Source organism: Pelophylax lessonae (assembly GCF_965119305.1).
Source record: "Pelophylax lessonae genome assembly, chromosome: 3".
Taxonomy (NCBI): domain Eukaryota; kingdom Metazoa; phylum Chordata; class Amphibia; order Anura; family Ranidae; genus Pelophylax; species Pelophylax lessonae.
Genome location: NC_138770.1, coordinates 685169924 through 685188699, shown reverse-complemented (window position 1 = coordinate 685188699; position 18776 = coordinate 685169924). Strand labels below are relative to the sequence as shown.

At 51.7% G+C, this 18776-nt stretch overlaps 1 protein-coding gene across 1 annotated transcript in view; it reads right to left on the bottom strand.

Moving 5' to 3' along the window:
* Nucleotides 1–18776, bottom strand: part of BABAM2 (BRISC and BRCA1 A complex member 2) — a 322305-nt gene that overhangs the window by 101779 nt on the left and 201750 nt on the right. The window contains exon 5 of the mRNA XM_082249317.1: nucleotides 11179–11249. Within this exon, the coding sequence (XP_082105443.1) occupies nucleotides 11179–11249 (71 nt within the window). The remainder of the gene's footprint in view (nucleotides 1–11178; nucleotides 11250–18776) is intronic.

The following is an 18776-nucleotide window of genomic DNA, read 5'->3' as shown; positions in this document are numbered from 1 at the left end:
TCTAGTAAATAGTGTTGTTATCTGTCTCTGCTATGCTATTTTCAGACCTTCCTATATGTTTGCAGTCCAAGCACACTATGCAGGGCTTGCAGGCCATGCCAGGGTCCAGGGAAGTGTCCTTTAAAAGCAAATGAAAATAAAAATGATTCCTTAATTTGTGACTGCTTGATTGTTTGTTTGTTTTTTTTTTGATAAAGTTTTGAAAACCATTGGGCAGTGATCGTGATGCATCGCGGAATCGAATCGTATCGAATCGTTGCCTTAATAATCGTAATTGAATCGAATCGTGAGGTAAGTGAAGATGCGCAGCCCTAATATATACTGTTATCTTCTTCCATAACTCACCACGGGACCGGTCCACCAATCACCCGCTGTCTGTCCTCAGTCCTCCTGTCACTCCTGTGTCTGCCACGCTCACCGTCTTAGAAGATCCAGCCTGCTCCGCGTGAGATGGAGCGCGCTGATGTCTGACGTCATTGCACACACCACGATCCTGCGAGGGAAGTTCCCTGGAGGAGAGGCTCCGCCTCCTCATACTCATCAGTTTGCACTACAGGCGGCAGTATGAAATGGGAAATGCCGCCCGTAACACGCCGCAAACTGATGACACAAAAAAAACGCTGAAAAAAATCTTGGGAGTCAATTTGCTGCCCCTCTCAAAGTTCTGCCTGTGTCCAATGGACCCAGCGTGACCCATGCTAGAGCCGGCCTCGCTCCTCTCCCTCATTGGTAAAAAGCACCAGTGATACCATGGGCGTCCACATGGGGGGGGCAAGTGCCCCCCCCCCCCCCCGGAATCTCAACTTCCCCTTTAAATTGGTTGTTAAGCCACTTTATATTACTCTGTCTGGTCTGTTTAATAATCCTGTGTGCTCGTTGTTTTAAGGAAAATAAGCCGTTCTTTACCAGTTTTCAGAGCACCGATCGCCACTCACCTGACCCGCCAGCTCTCTCCTCTCCCTGTCTGACAGCTGCCTGCAGCAGGCGGGGCCTGAGGATTCCCCACTGACGTCAGTCGGGAGGGGAGGAGGAGAGGCCGAGAGAAGGAGAGAGGCGGCGGGTCACGTGAGCGGTGATCAGCGCTCTGAAAACTGGTAAAGAGCGGCTTATTTTTCTTTAAAAATAAATATTCACGAGTCGCGGCTTGTGCGGTGACTGACATCAGCAGCCGTGCGGACCAACTGTCTTCAGCCCCTGGCCCCTGGTGCTATCATTCCAGGAGAGGGGGAGTCCAGGGAAAGGAAATTGAGGAGATTTGTGGACTCGTGCACTGACGTCACGTGCATGCATAAGCCACCTGCACAGACCCAAAACAGAGAGGGTCAGCTTTGCTTTTGCATCAGGTTTCTCAAACCTGTGAATGCCTGCGCTTTATGTGATAATGACTAAGTCCCTCCCCTTCATGACATTGTTGAAAAAGGGGCGGAGCATGGCTGACCTTAACCACTTGCCGACCACCCACAGTATATTTACTGCGGCAGTCAGCCCCTCCTGGGCAAAGAGACGTAGTACTACGTCGCTCGCCCAGGAGCCTGCAGGGGGCGAGCGCGCTTCAGCCCCCGCTCGTTCAGGGACATCCCCGTGTGAGTGACCGGCGGCTCCGATGTCTGCTGGCCACCCGCGATCTCCCAGTGCAGAGGGAGAAAGGCAGGCGGCTGATGTAAACAAAGCCATCTGTCATTCTCCCTGATGTAAGTACAGAGATCATACGATCCTGCTATGTAGGATCGTATGTCTCTGTGGTTACATCACAAGCCACACCCCTTTACAGTTAGAATCACGCCCCTAGGGACACACTTAACCCCTTGATCACTAATAAAGTTAACCCCTTCCCTGCCAGTGTCATTTTTACAGTAACAGTGCATATTTACAGCACTGATTACTGCAGTAATGTCACTGGTACCCCCAAAAGTGTCAAAAATGTCAGTCAAGGGTCCGATCTGTCCGCCGCAATGTCGCAGTCCCGCAAAAAAATCACAGATCGCCGCCATTACTCGTTAAAAAACAAAAACAATAAAAATTACATAAATCTTTCCCGTAGTTAGTAAACGCAATAACTTTTGCGCAAACCAATCAAAATATGCTTATTGCGATTTTTTTTATTACCAAAAATATGTAGCAGAAAACAAATTGGCCTAAAATGTTAAAAAATTTCTTTACATTTTTTGGGGGGAATTTCATATAAAAAAATTAGAAAAATGTTATTTTTTTTAAAATTGTCGCTCTTTTTTTGTTTATAGCGCAAAAAATAAAAATCACGCAGGTGATCAAATACCACCAAAAGAAAGCTCTGTTTGTGGGGAAAAAAGGACGTCAATTTCATTTGGGTACAGCATCGCACGACCACGCAATTGTCCATTAAAGTCACGCAGTGCTGAATCGCAAAATAGGCCCTGGTCTTTGAGCAGTAAAATCCTCCGGGGCTTAAGTGGTTAAAATGATGCCCCCCCGGAAAAAGTTCTGTGGGCGCCCATGAGTGATACAGCTTCCCTCCTTCTACAGGTACCCCCAAACTGCCTGATCATCACATCAGGTCTAGGTGACAGGAGGTTAGATTGTCAGCTCTTTTGGGGCATAGACTGAGTGGGTGGGTCAATCAATGTTCTCCAGAACACCTTTAGGAAAGCCGGCAGCAGTAAAGTGATTAGTGAGTTATCTGAAGCATTGCCTTCCTAGGATTACGTCTCATCTATTCACAGGAAACCGGCGACATGAAAGGAATCGGCACAGCGCACAGCTCAGCACAGCTCAGCACAGTGTCAGATTCTGCAGAAATGTTTGTGTAATATCAGCTTGCGCATGCATACAGCTGACACCCCACCCTGCTCTACAGGAATCGCCATCCTGCTGGCCCAGCTGTGTGCGAACGTCAAGTCATCGATGGTTTGTAGTTCCCCCCAGGGCTGGAGAGACACAGATTGCTGGCCGGAGATGGAAAGAATTTCACATGAAAATTCTTAGGAAAAATTATATAAAAATTCTCAGAACATTCGTTTGGCATTTAAAAGATTTAATTGGCATTCACTGCTAGAAATTTGAGAACATTTTTCCACCCAACTCCTTCGAATTTGTTTATCACAGCGGTGGAAAATAAACTTTGATCTCACCCCGCTAATGATTAGAAAAACAAACAAACTTTATCAGAATAGGTCCGGTGGCGCCTCCCAGGTGCCGCCGGGGTCGTCCCCGACCAGGTTCTCCCGATTGTTGGAGAGCTTTGGTTTGGCCGACTCTTGGCGCAGCAAATACCCCGCGCAGCGCGCGTACTCCTGTTTTTCGGCTGCACACCACTCTATGTCACGCATTGATCTGATATTGCTGTCTCGAACCCTGCTCCCCAGGTTACTGACGGCAGGCTTCGCCCCACGGACTCTGTCTGATCACTGCCCTTATTGGATACTGTTGTCCTTGCCCTGCAATAGACCTCCCCCGGCCTGGCGCCTGAATCCCGCCTGGCTCCCCTTGGTGTCGGATGGGAACGACATTGAGGGGACCTGGACACAATTCTTTTCTGACAATGAGGGCACTGCCTCCCCGGCTGCGGTGTGGGAGGCGTTTAAACTGTTCGCCAGATCCACTATGATTTCCAAAATCAAGGCTGTTAGAGCGCGGGCTGCCGAGGAGATCTCCAGGGCAACGACAAATCTAATTGAAGCTGAACAGGCCTTTATGGGGGACCCGACTCCGGCACATGAATCTCAGTATAAATTGACCTCTAAAGTCCTTTCCCAACTTGACTACGAGAGGGCGAAATCTAAGATGTTTTTTCAGAAGCAGAATCTGTTTGCACATGGTGAGCGGGCGGGGAAACTCCTCGCATACTTAGTTCATTGTGAGGATAGGCCCCCGGTAGTTATTACTTTGAAGGATGACCTGGGTAATGAGATCGCTGATCCTGCTGCGGTGACACAGTGTTTCCGCTCATTTTTTAGTACTCTTTACACCTCTAGGGCTCCCGCTGACTGCACTGACATGCATGACTTTCTGGACTCTATTGACTTTCCCACTTTGACACCCGACCAGTTGGCGACCCTCGAGGCACCCATCTCTGTGGAAGAGATTGCAGCAGCCGTGTCCAAGTTCCCTAGGTCTAAGGCCCCCGGCCTGGACGGCCTCCCGATTGAATTTTTCTCCCAATATTCGGAACTCCTTTCTCCTAAATTATTGGCTTTGTTTCAATCTCTATTCAAAGATGCAACCCTACCCCCTTCTATGCGGGAGGCGCTAATTGTGCTCATTCCCAAGCCGGGCAAGGATGTACACGCCCCAGAGTCTTACCGTCCCATCTCTTTGCTCCCAGTAGACACTAAAATCCTTGCGAAAATTTTATCCCTCCGCCTTAACAAGGTGATCCTTTCACTCATACACTCGGACCAGGCCGGGTTCATGCCTGGGAGGAACACCTCATTTAACCTTCGCCGGTTATTTATGAATCTCCAGGCACGGCACGACGGAATGGGTGGCAGGGTGGTGGTCTCATTGGACACGGCTAAAGCATTTGACTCGGTAGAGTGGCCGTTTCTGTGGACCTGTCTGGACCGGTACGGCTTTGGACCTAATTTTATTAAGTGGGTCAAACTTCTATATAGCGCCCCGGTAGCTAGGGTCCTGGCAAATGGCTGGCAGTCGACCGCCTTCCCTTTATCCCGTGGCACTCGACAGGGGTGCCCCCTCTCCCCCCTGCTGTATGCCCTGGCCGCGGAACCTCTGGCGATGGCCATTAGAGCACATCCCGGGATTCGAGGCCTACGTAAGGGACCGTTGGAGGAGAAGATCAGCATGTATGCAGATGACACTTTGTTATATTTGGAAGACTCTCGGGAATCCCTACTCACGGCCCTTTCTTTAATTGAACGGTATGGACGATTCTCCGGTTTTCAGATAAACTGGGATAAGTCACAAATTCTCCCGCTTGACGAGAGCCCACAGGCAATCACCCCCGCAAGCCCAGCCCTACAATGTGTATCCCGCATTAAATACTTAGGGATTCAAGTGACAGCTGACTCAGCAGATTATGTCCCGGATAACGTTCAACCCCTGTTCCCTCTGCTTAAGGCTAAAATTCAAGTATGGTCCAAATTACCTCTGGGAGTGATGGGTAGAGTCAATTTAATTAAAATGATTCTCCTTCCCAAAATACTTTATGTTGTATGGCACTCTCCTATTTACCTGCCACTCAAGCTGTTTAAACAGATGGAATCACTCCTCAAGACCTTTGTTTGGGGTGCTAACCGGCACAAGATCTCCTGGCGCAAACTCAAGAATCCTACAAACCTAGGGGGATTGGCCCTGCCGGATTTTAATCTGTACTATCTGGCAGCTCAGTTGTCCCAGTTCTTTCACATAGATAAAACGGATAGAGAACGTTTTTTGACCCTGCTCTGCCCTGGGTGGGCTCATCCCCTCGGGGACCCCCTCCTAGTTATCCTTAGGGGTGTCAGGGGCTCGCCGGAGCCCTTGTGCCCCAGATCTCTTCTATACCACTATTGTCGGATCTGGGAGGTGGTAGCGTCCAGGCTTCGGTGCCCTCCGTTTCACACATTCACCCCTCTGTGGCATAACAGCGCATTACGCGAGTTCCTTTCCATCCCTGACCTGTCGATATGGAGCGGGAGGGGTATTCTTCTCCTTAGCCATATCTCCACGACCACTGGTCTGCGGTCTTACGAGGCCTTGCAGGATCAGTTTGCGATCCAGGGCCCCATGCACTACAGATACTTACAGCTCTCCCATGCCTATAGATCTCAATTCCCTGATGGCCCTCCTGAGCTAGAATCGGTTACCACCCTTGAGATTGTTAAAAGTACAGCACCCAGTCACCTTATTTCCATGTTCTACTCTGAACTTCACACACCTTCCTCGAACACCTTGGCTTTTGCACTTAAGACCCGCTGGGAGCGCAGTGTGGGGGCCATGGAGGATGAGGAATGGGAGGATGCCCTGGAGACGTGCCGCAGAGTGTCGCCAAAACTGTCGGATCGCCTAACTCAGACCTTTATAATACACCAGGCTTATCTCACCCCACTTAGACTGTCCAAATATCACCCTGACTTGGTCCCTTCTTGTCCTATGTGTGGAGACCCTGACGCCTCCTTCTTTCATCTCTTGTGGAGCTGTCCCCAATTACAGACTCTATGGCAACAAGTAGTCACATTCCTCCATGACAAGATGGGGTCTCCTCTGCAACTCTCCCCTAAGGAGTGTCTCCTGGGGGTTTACCCAGATGGAGAGATGCCCAAATCCACTGTCATATTTCTTCAGGAAACTTTGTTTATAGTACGTAAACTGATAGCCAGGAGGTGGATGAGACCTACTCCTCCTACTCTAGGTTTGTGGATTAAGGAGGTTAATAGTGTCATCCCATTTCATAAACTTTTATATAAACATAGGGGGTGCCCTCAGAAGTTCAACAAGATTTGGGACAAATGGGTGCAGTGCCCTGATACGGCTCGGTAATGCAGTGGGTAACTATTCTATGTTGACCGCCCCTGGTAAATCAATATTTTCTGTTCGAGGGTTGGATCGACGGAGAGCCACTGACTACTGTTTTGTTTTTTACTATGTCTGTTCTGTCTCTCGGTGCTGATCATTTTGTATATTTGTATTTTTGTACCCCAATGTGTTATGAACCTGATTGCAGTTTCAATGCACGGTTTATTTTTGTATTGTACCAAACTTTCAATAAACCTCACTGTTTTGAAAAAAAAAACAAACTTTATCAGAACCTGCTTTTTCCAAGAATTTCCGTTTGAAATTCTATCCATCTATGGCCGGCTTAAAGTGATTGTAGAGCCTGAAGGTTTTTTTTACCTTCCAGCATGCAGCTCCCCCCCCCCCCCCCCTCAGCCTTACCTAATACTTACCTGAGCCCGATCCTGATCCAGCACTGTGCACGAGAGTGGCTGCTGTCCTGGCTCTCTCCTTCTTCATTGGCTCAGAGACAGCAGCGGGAGTCAGGAGGGAGCAGGAGCGGGGCCGAGCCACATTCTGTGTCTTTTGGACACACAGGGGAGGCTTGGGAGCGAGAACACACTATAGCAAGCAGCTTCCTATAGGGGCACTCTCACCTGTCCCACGTCCTTTATGTCCCCTTTCCTGTCCCACGCCTTCAGTCTCCTCTCACCTGTCCCACGTCCTTTATGTCCCCTTTCCTGTCCCACGCCTTCAGTCTCCTCTCACCTGTCCCACGTCCTTTATGTCCCCTTTCCTGTCCCACTTCGTCAGTGTCCTCTCACCTGTTACCCGCAGTCAGTGTCCTCTCACCTGTCCCACGCCCTCAGTCTCCTCTCACCTGTCCCACGCCCTCAGTCTCCTCTCACCTGTCCCACGCCCTCAGTCTCCTCTCACCTGTCCCACGCCCTTAGTGTCCTCTCACCTGTCCCACACCATCAGTGTCCTCTTACCTGTCCCACTTCGTCAGTGTCCTCTCACCTGTTACCCGCAGTCAGTCTCCTCTCACCTGTCCCACGCCCTCAGTCTCCTCTCACCTGTCCCACGCCCTTAGTGTCCTCTCACCTGTCCCACACCATCAGTGTCCTCTTACCTGTCCCCCGCTGTCAGTGTCCTCTCACCTGTCCCCCGCTGTCAGTGTCCTCTCACCTGTCACCCGCTGTCAGTGTCCTCTCACCTGTCACCCGCCCTCAGTGTCCTCTCACCTGTCCCACGCCCTTTATGTCCCCTTTCTTGTCCCACGCCATCAGTGTCCTCTTACCTGTCCCACTTCGTCAGTGTCCTCTCACCTGTTACCCGCAGTCAGTGTCCTCTCACCTGTCCCCTGCAGTCAGTGTCCTCTCACCTGTCCCCTGCTGTCAGTGTCCTCTCACCTGTCCCCTGCTGTCAGTGTCCTCTCACCTGTCACCCGCAGTCAGTGTCCTCTCACCTGTCCCCTGCTGTCAGTGTCCGCTCACCTGTCCCCCGCTGTCAGTGTCCTCTCACCTGTTCCCCACCGTCAGTGTCCTCTCACTTGTCCCCTGCTGTCAGTGTCCTCTCACCTGTCCCCCGCAGTCAGTGTCCTCTCACCTGTCCCCCGCAGTCAGTGTCCTCTCACCTGTCCCCCACAGTCAGTGTCCTCTCACCTGTCCCCCGCAGTCAGTGTCTTCTCACCTGTCCCCCGCAGTCAGTGTCCTCTCACCTGTCCCCCGCCATCAGTGTCCTCTCACCTGTCCCACACCATCAGTGTCCTCTCACCTGTCCCCTGCTGTCAGTGTCCTCTCACCTGTCCCCTGCTGTCAGTGTCCTCTCACCTGTCCCCTGCCGTCAGTGTCCTCTCACCTGTCCCCTGCTGTCAGTGTCCTCTCACCTGTCCCCTGCTGTCAGTGTCCTCTCACCTGTCCCACGCCCTCAGTGTCCTCTCACCTGTCCCCTGCTGTTAGTGTCTTCTCACCTGTCCCCTACTGACAGTGTCCTCTCACCTGTCCCCTGCTGTCAGTGTCCTCTCACCTGTCCCACGCCCTCAGTCTCCTCTCACCTGTCCCACGCCCTCAGTCTCCTCTCACCTGTCCCACGCCCTTAGTGTCCTCTCACCTGTCCCACACCATCAGTGTCCTCTTACCTGTCCCACTTCGTCAGTGTCCTCTCACCTGTTACCCGCAGTCAGTGTCCTCTGACCTGTCCCACGCCCTCAGTCTCCTCTCACCTGTTCCCCACCGTCAGTGTCCTCTCACCTGTTCCCCACCGTCAGTGTCCTCTCACCTGTCCCACGCCCTCAGTGTCCTCTCACCTGTCCCCCGCAGTCAGTGTCCTCTCACCTGTCCCACACCCTCAGTCTCCTCTCACCTGTCCCACGCCCTCAGTGTCCTCTCACCTGTCCCCCGCTGTCAGTGTCCTCTCACCTGTCCCACGCCCTCAGTCTCCTCTCACCTGTTCCCCACCGTCAGTGTCCTCTCACCTGTCCCCTGCTGTCAGTGTCCTCTCACCTGTCCCCTGCTGTCAGTGTCCTCTCACCTGTCCCCTGCTGTCAGTGTCCTCTCACCTGTCCCCCGCTGTCAGTGTCCTCTCACCTGTTCCCCACCGTCAGTATCCTCTCACCTGTCCCCCGCTGTCAGTGTCCTCTCACCTGTCCCACGCCTTCAGTCTCCTCTCACCTGTCCCACGCCCTTTATGTCCCCTTTCCTGTCCCACGCCATCAGTGTCCTCTTACCTGTCTCACTTCGTCAGTGTCCTCTCACCTGTCACCCGCAGTCAGTGTCCTCTCACCTGTCCCCCGCTGTCAGTGTCTTATCACCTGTTCCCCACCATCAGTGTCCTCTCACCTGTCCCACGCCCTCAGTCTCCTCTCACCTGTCCCACGCCCTCAGTGTCCTCTCACCTGTCCCCCGCAGTCAGTGTCCTCTCACCTGTCCCTCGCTGTTAGTGTCCTCTCACCTGTTCCCCACCGTCAGTGTCCTCTCACCTGTCCCACGCCCTCAGTCTCCTCTCACCTGTCCCACGCCCTCAGTGTCCTTTCACCTTCACCTGTCCCCCGCTGTCAGTGTCCTCTCACCTGTCCCTCGCTGTCAGTGTCCGCTCACCTGTTCCCCACCGTCAGTGTCCTCTCACCTGTCCCACGCCCTCAGTCTCCTCTCACCTGTTCCCCGCCGTCAGTGTCTTCTCACCTGTCCCCTGCTGTCAGTGTCCTCTCACCTGTCCCCTGCTGTCAGTGTCCTCTCACCTGTCCCCTGCTGTCAGCGTCCTCTCATCTGTCCCCCGCTGTCAGTGTCCTCTCACCTGTCCCCCGCAGTCAGTGTCCTCTCACCTGTCCCCCGCAGTCAGTGTCCTCTCACCTGTCCCCCGCAGTCAGTGTCCTCTCACCTGTCCCCTGCAGTCAGTGTCCTCTCACCTGTCCCCCGCAGTCAGTGTCCTCTCACCTGTCCCCCGCTGTCAGTGTCCTCTCACCTGTACCCTGCTGTCAGTGTCCTCTCACCTGTACCCTGCTGTCAGTGTCCTCTCACCTGTCCCACGCCCTCAGTGTCCTCTCACCTGCCCCCTGCTGTCAGTGTCTTCTCACCTGTCCCACACCCTCAGTGTCCCCTCTACCTGTCCCACTTCGTCAGTGTCCCCCCACCTATCCCCTGCTGTTAGTGTCCTCCCCCGTGTCCCCCGCTGTCAGTGTCCTCTCACCTCCCCCCCCCCCCCCGCTGTCAGTGTCCTCTCACCTGTTCCCCACCGTCAGTGTCCTCTCACCTGTCCCACGCCCTCAGTCTCCTCTCACCTGTCCCACGCCCTCAGTGTCCTTTCACCTTCACCTGTCCCCCGCTGTCAGTGTCCTCTCACCTGTCCCTCGCTGTCAGTGTCCTCTCACCTGTCCCCCGCTGTCAGTGTCCTCTCACCTGTCCCCCACCGTCAGTGTCCTCTCACCTGTCCCCTGCAGTCAGTGTCCTCTCACCTGTCCCCCGCAGTCAGTGTCCTCTCACCTGTCCCCCGCAGTCAGTGTCCTCTCACCTGTCCCCCGCAGTCAGTGTCCTCTCACCTGTCCCCTGCTGTCAGTGTCCTCTCACCTGTACCCTGCTGTCAGTGTCCTCTCACCTGTCCCACGCCCTCAGTGTCCTCTCACCTGTCCCCTGCTGTCAGTGTCCTCTCACCTGCCCCCTGCTGTCAGTGTCTTCTCACCTGTCCCACACCCTCAGTGTCCCCTCTACCTGTCCCACACCCTCAGTGTCCCCCCACCTATCCCCTGCTGTTAGTCTCCTCCCCCGTGTCCCCCGCTGTCAGTGTCCTCTCACCTCCCCCCCCCCCCGCTGTCAGTGTCCTCTCACCTGTCCACTGCCATGTCCTCTTAGCGGTATTGTCAGCCCTGCCTGGGTTCGCTAGACTACGTTCTATAATGTAGCTTTCAGAATCGCAGCAGCTGGTGTGCAGTGCCATCGGACTGAGATCAGTGCAGTGATGATTTGCTGGGCTCGGCGGATCACACTGTTTTTAACAAACTTTATTGAGATGTCGCACAGATATCTCAAAGTTCAACTGCCAGGTTTTGCGGTTTGGGGCAGTGGATTTCCTTGCATTGCGCTGCACTGATAAAAAATACTGCATGACCCACAATGCAGTGGTGTGATCCGGTCACACAGGAGAGGAGGCATCTTGCCTTGTTCACGCAGTGAGACTGTGCTGGAATAGCCACCCAACGCAGTCCCACAACATCTGTGAATCTACCCTAAGGCCACCGACCACAATTAGACCAGCAAGACTGAACTGACTTACGTTCCAAAGTGACTGAGGAAGGCTGCAATATATTCTCTTCTCTTGTGATAACCTTGTATGACGTACTGAACCTGCAAAACAAGACACGCATACATTAGTACATAGTGGTATCTATTGTGTACATGACACCAACCCCACTACTATTCATCCACTACAGCAGGGATTTGCAAACTGTGGCCCTCCAGCTATTGCAAAACTACAAGTTCCATCATGCCTTTGCCTCTGGGTGTCATGCTTGTGGCTGTCAGAGTCTTGCTATGCATCATGGGACTTGTAGTTCTGCACCATCTGGAGGGCCACAGTTTGCATATCCCTGCACGACAGTAAGTACCTTCCTTGATGAGTTTCACCACTGCTGGCTTGCTCACAAGGACAGAACTTCTTTTATTCTTGTGAGCAAGACAGCAGTGGTGAAACGCGTCACTGAAGGTGGTTTTGGGTGGAGACATATGTATGCAGTTTTCATCTTTTGATGAACAGATAGAAGAGCTAAGATTTGGGAACGCGACTTATATTTACTTTTGAATGAGAGTGTAGACTGGCCTGTGGTGGCTTGCACCTTAGTCGTCCGCGTGGATTGAAAGGAGTAAGTCTGGAGCAGAGTTATAGGTTTGGGTGTTTCACCCACAGAAAGTTTTGTACTTTTCATTAACAATCTCAAGCAACAATATGCAGACCTTGTGTTGTCACTGATAAAAAAGAGACTTCACATCGGAGCGTCTTCTCCTCCATTGTATGGTCTGTATTCAGAGTCTATGTCATGGGTGCTCAATCTTTGGCCCTCCAGCTGTTGCAGAACTACAAGTCCCATTATGCCTCTGCCTTTGGGAGTCATGCTTGTAAATATTAGCAGCTTGCAATGCCACATGGGACTTGTAGTTCTGCAACAGCTAGAGGGCCACAGGTTGAGCACCCATGGTCTATGTCAGGGGTCTCCAAACTATGGCCCGTGGGCCGAATGTGGCCCTTTGCTTGCTTTTAACTGGCCCTCGGGACACTATTCCTCCCATTGACACCAATGATGGGGCACTATTTCTCCCAATGACACCAATGATGTCATTTTTGTTTACTCCCACTGACCACCAAGCCTATGGTATTGTTTATCTCCACTGATGCAGGGGCATTTTCTACTACCGCTGGCCACAGTTCAGCCATCCCACTAACACCAATGACGGGGCACTATTCTCCCACTGACACCAATGATGGGGCACTATTCTCCCACTGACACCAATGATGGGGCACCATTCTTCCCACTGACACCAATGATGGGGCCCTATTCCTCCCACTGACACCAATGATGGGGCACCATTCCTCCCACTGACACCAATGATGGGGCACTATTTTCCCACTGACACCAATGATGGGGCACCATTCTTCCCACTGACACCAATGATGGGGCACCATTCCTCCCACTGACACCAATGATGGGGCACTATTTTCCCACTGACACCAATGATGGGGCACCATTCCTCCCACTGACACCAATGATGGGGCCCTATTCCTCCCACTGACACCAATGATGGGGCACCATTCCTCCCACTGACACCAATGATGGGGCACTATTCTCCCACTGACACCAATGATGGGGCACCATTCCTCCCACTGACACCAATGATGGAGCACCATTCCTCCCACTGACACCAATGATGGGGCACTATTCCTCCCACTGACACCAATGATGGAGTACCATTCCTCCCACTGACACCAATGATGGGGCACTATTCCTCCCACTGACATCAATGATGGGGCACTATTCTCCCACTGACACCAATGATGGGGCACCATTCCTCCCACTGACACCAATGATGGAGCACCATTCCTCCCACTGACACCAATGATGGGGCACTATTCCTCCCACTGACACCAATGATGGGGCACTATTCCTCCCACTGACACCAATGATGGGGCGCTATTCCTCCCACTGACACCAATGATGGGGCACAATTCCTCCCACTGACACCAATGATGAGGCACTATTCCTTCCACTGATACCAATGATGGGACACTATTCCTCTCACTGACACCAATGATGGGGCACTATTCCTCTCACTGACACCAATGATGGGGCACTATTCCTCTCACTGACACCAATGATGGGACACTATTCCTCCCACTGATACCAATGATGGGGCACTATTCCTCCCACTGACACCAATGATGGGGCACTATTCCTCTCACGGATACCAATGATGGGGGACTATTCCTCCCACTGACACCAATGATGGGGTACTATTCCTCCCACTGACACCAATGATGGGGCACTATTCCTCTCACGGATACCAATGATGGGGGACTATTCCTCCCACTGACACCAATGATGGGGTACTATTCCTCCCACTGACACCAATGATGGGGCACTATTCCTCCCACTGACACCAATGCTATGCCATTGTTTATCTCCACTGATGCTGGGGCATTTTCTACTACCGCTGGCCAGTCCGGCCCTCCTAAAGTTTGAAGGGCAGTAAACTGGCCCTTTGTTTTAAAAGTTTGGAGATCCTTGGTGGTGCAAAAACGCTGCACTCCCAACAGCATGAATGAAAGATGGCCTCAAGCCTAGCCACGCCCTTTGATGCATTCTGCCCAGAGGTAGACCTCTAAGTCTGGGGCATGGTGAAATGCGTCAGAGCCATGGCTTGAGAGGAGCCGAGGCTAAGGCCCTCTTCTATTCATACTACACGTGGGGCTATTCAGCGTTTTTGCACCACATAGATTCTTTTGACTCCTGGATGAAATTCCCGGATGTTAGACCTTTATCAGTGTGAATCATTGGCACAAATTGGTGTTTTGCATGGCGCTCTACGTTAATAGAACAGATCTGTAGGCAAAGGCTTTATGAGCAGCCATGCAGCTTCTATAACAACTAGCATGCACTGAGAAAAAGGTGGGCTGGGTATCACCTGTTTGAGGATGGATATTATTCACTGCAGGAGGAGAAGCTGGATGGTTTGCTATTGGGGTCCAAGCTGTCAAGGTCAAATCAGTTTTGTGGAGCTCTCTGACTCTGGATTGGCTGGCGAACTCCATAGAGCTTCCATGATGGAGTTTGGAACAAGAAGATATAGAGTGCCACACCCATAATTGTAAAAAGCAAGGTGACCTTTATTTGCTTTATATTGGATTAACACAAGGTACACCGACCAAGACATTTCCATGGTCCAGGCAATTCCCTTCATCAGGGCTTAAAGCAGATCTTCACTCTCTCAATCATGATGAACTATTTTAGCCCTTATGCTGTTAGTATTAGTAAACATATCGGAAGGGAGATTATATTTACTTGTTTTAAGGCCCCTTTCATGCGAACGAACCAATCGGGTCCGCTTGTCCGTTTTTCAGGTGGACCCGACAAGGCCACCTATTGACCTCTATGGTGAGGCGGATGTCTGCTGACATCCGCCTGGCATCCAATCTCACTCAAACTGCTGAAAGCAGATGTATGGCAATACTTTCGCCATTCGTACAGCAGGTCGGATCGGATCGGATGAAAACGGACAGGTGGTTCGTTTTCATCCCATCTCCCCATAGAGGACAGCATGACTCTGACAGGCAGGTCTCTGCACAGTGACCATACAGCGGTGTAACAGGACAGGTTCCACTCAGAACAGGCCTCGCCATGGTCCACCAAAGAAGTTGAGTACACGTGCTCAGCGTCATATCCAGAGGTTGTCTTTGGGAAATAGAGGTATGAGTGCTGCCAGCATTGCTGCAGAGGTTGAAGGAGTGGGGGGGGTCAGCCTGTCAGTGCTCAGACCATACGCCGCACACTGCATCAAATTGGTCTGCATGGCTGTCGTCCCAGAAGGAAGCCTCTTCTAAAGATGATGCACAAGAAAGCCCGCAAACAATTTGCTGACGACAAGCAGACTAAGGACATGGATTACTGGAACCATCTCCTGTGGTCTGATGAGACCAAGATAAACTTATTTGGTTCAGATGGTGTCAGGGGTGTGTGGGGGCAACCAGGTGAGGAGTACAAAGACAAGTGTGTCTTCCTACAGTCAAGCATGGTGGTGGGAGTGTCATGGTCTGGGGCTGCATGAGTGCTGCCGGCACTGAGGAGCTACAGTTCATTGAGGGAACCATGAATGCCAACATGTACTGTGACATACTGAAGCAGAGCATGATCCCCTCCCTTCAGAGTCTGGGCTGCAGGGCAATATTCCAACATAAAGACCCCAAACACCTCCAAGATGACCACTGCCTTGCTAAAGAAGCTGAGGGTAAAGGTGATGGACTGGCCAAGCATCTCTCCAGACGAAACCCTATTCAGCATCTGTGGGGCATCCTCAAACAGAAGGTGGAGGAGCGCAAGGTCTCTAACATCCACCAGCTCTGTGATGTCATCATGGAGGAGGGGAAGAGGACTCCAGTGGCAACCTGTGAAGCTCTGGTGAATTCCATGCCCAAAGTGTTAAGGCAGTGCTGGAAAATAATGGCGGCCACACAAAATATTGACAATCTGGGCCCAATTTGGACATTGTCACTTAGGGGTGTACTCACTTTTGTTGCCAGCGGTTTAGACATTAATGCATAAGTGTCTAACCTTTTGGCTTCTCTGGGCCACATTGAGTGTAGAGAAATGTTCTCGGGCCGCACATAAAATATATACTATAGTTAAGGTATATAAGTAATAAAAGCTGCCGCGACCTCCCGTGCTGCTGCGCCCCCCAGCACTAATTTAACACAACTAGTGGATGATCCCCTCCGAGGCAGCCTCTGTGGCCGTACCCCCGACTCGACTACCTTCCTCCCCAGCATTGCCTGTGGTTCCGGGCCGCAGGTTGGACATGCCTGCATTAATGGCTGTGTTGAGTTATTTTGAGAGGACAGCAAATTTTTTGTCTCATTTTTTACGTCACAGAAACCTGACATTTTAACAGGGGTGTGTAGACTTTTTTTATCCACTGTATATACAAAAAAATTAAAGGAACACTTTGAAAACCCACCAGATCTCAATGGGGAAAAATATCACAGTGTTAGGATCTATACTAGTATGGACTGAATAATATGTTTGCATCAATACTGGTATGGACTGGGTAATGTGTTAGGATCTATACTGGTATAGACTGGGTAATGTGTTAGGATCTATACTGGTATTAACTGGGTCATGCGTTAGGATGTATACTGGCATGGACTGGGTCATGTGTTAGGATCTATACTGGTATGGACTGGGTAATGTGTTAGGATCTATACTGGTATGGACTGGGTAATGTGTTAGGATCTATACTGGTATGGACTGGGTAATGTGTTAGGATCTATACTGGTATGGACTGGGTAATGTGTTAGGATCTATACTGGTATGGACTGGGTAATGTGTTAGGATCTATACTGGTATGGACTGGGTAATGTGTTAGGAAGGAAAGGATGCCACATGGTTTGATGGAAATGAAAATTATCACCCTACAGAGGGCTGAATTCAAAGACACCCCGAATATCAAAGTGGAAAAATGATGCAGCAGGCGAGTCAATTTTGGTGAAATGTCATTGCAGGACCTCAGAATGGTCCTCAGTAGCTTGTATGGCCCCCATGTGCTTGAATGCATGCCTGACGATGTCAGGGTATGCTCCTAATGAGACGACGGATGGTGTCCTGGGGTACTTCCTCCCAGATCTGGACCAGGGCATCACTGAGCTCCTGAACAGACTGAGGTACAGCCTGGCGGCGTGGGATGGACCAAAACATAATGTCCCAGAGGTGTTCTGTTGGATTTAGGTCAGGGCAGCGTAGGGGCCATTCAATGGTATCAATTCCTTTATCCTCCAGGAACTGGCTGCATACTCTCACCACATGAGGCCGGGCATTGTCGTGCACCAGGAGGAACCTAGGATTAACTGCACCAGCGTAGGGTCTAACAATGGGTCCAAGGATTTCATTCCAATACCTAATGGCAGTCAGGGTGCCATTGTCTAGCCTGTAGAGGTCTGTGCACCCCTCCATGGATTTGCCTCCCCAGACCATCACTGACCCACCACCAAACCGGTCATGCTGAACGATGTTACAGACAGCATAACGTTCTCCACGGCTTCACCAGAGCCTTTCACGTCTGTCACATGTGCTCAGGGTGAACCTGATCTCATCTGTGAAAAGCACAGGGTGCCAGTGGTGGACCTGCCAATTCTGGTGTTCAATGGTAAATGCCAATCGAGCTCCACAGTGCCGGGCAGTGAGCAAAGGGTCCACTAGAGGACCTCGGGCCCTCGGGCCACCCTCATGAAGTCTGTTTCTGATTGTTTGGTCAGAGACATTCACACCAGTGGCCTGCTGGAGGTCATTTTGTAGGGTTCTGGCAGTGCTCACCCTGTTCCTTCTTGCACAAAGGAGCAGATACCAGTCCTGCTGATGGGTTAAGGACCTTCTACGGTCCTGTCCAGCTCTCCTAGAGTAACTGCCTGTCTCCTGGAACCTCCTCCCTGCTCTTGAGACTGTGCTGGGAGACACAGCAAACCTTATGGCAATGGCATGTATTGGTGTGTCATCCTGGAGGAGTTGGACTGCCTATGCAACCTCTATAGCAGGGGTAGGGGGGACCTATAGCTCGCAAGCCAGATGTGGCTCTTTTGATGGCTACATCTGGCTCGCAGACAAATCTTTAATAAAGGAGGGCGTGTCCGGAAGTGAGCCGTGCTGGACGTGTAGTCCCAGAGCTCTGCCGCATCTACCACTCAATCTAGTGCCATCCGCATAGCTGTGCCTGGTGCCAAGGAGATTTCTGCACCCATCGAAGGTACACTTTGTGGGCTACCCACCACCACTTCGTCTCTGGGTGACCGGATTGCTACGGACCCCGAGGCCTACTCGCGGTACTGCCGCCGGATCGTGTGCTGTGCATCTGAGGGCCTTGGCAATCACCGCCCGGTAAGGAGACCTGCCATCCGCTCCCTGTGCCCCGACAGACACAATCTCCTTCCCCTCTGACACCCAGGGACCCGCGGGAGCTGCCTCTCACATCCACTTCTGAGGCCTTCAGTGGCCAGACACCATTTTCTCAGGGCCTATACTCCCCTCCATCAGTCGCAGGCCTGCAGGCGCTTCACCACTCCCGCCTCATTGCATACCTGCCTGCTCTGCTCTCTTCCTGATCGGACTCCAGGCACTTTCACACAGCTCCATCTACTTGCTGTATAGCTGCGGCCCATGAATATGAATATTAAATAAAGGTTCACGACCCCTGAAATATAGTGTATGGCTCTCACGGAATTACATTTGAAAATATGTGGTGTTCATGGCTCTCTCAGCCAAAAAGGTTCCTGACCCCTGATCTATAGGGTCCAGGTATGGCCTCATACTACCAGTAGTGACACCGACCCCCTCTATAGGGTCCAGGTATGGCCTCATACTACCAGTAGTGACACCGATCCCCTCTATAGAGTCCAGGTATGGCCTCATGCTACCAGTAGTGACACTGACCCCCCTCTATAGGGTCCAGGTATGTCCTCATACTACCAGTAGTGACACCGACCCCTTCTATAGAGTCCAGGTATGGCCTCATGCTACCAGTAGTGACACTGACCCCCATCTATAGGGTCCAGGTATGGCCTCATGCTACCAGTAGTGACACTGACCCTAGCCAAATGTAAAACTAGTGAAAAACAGTCAG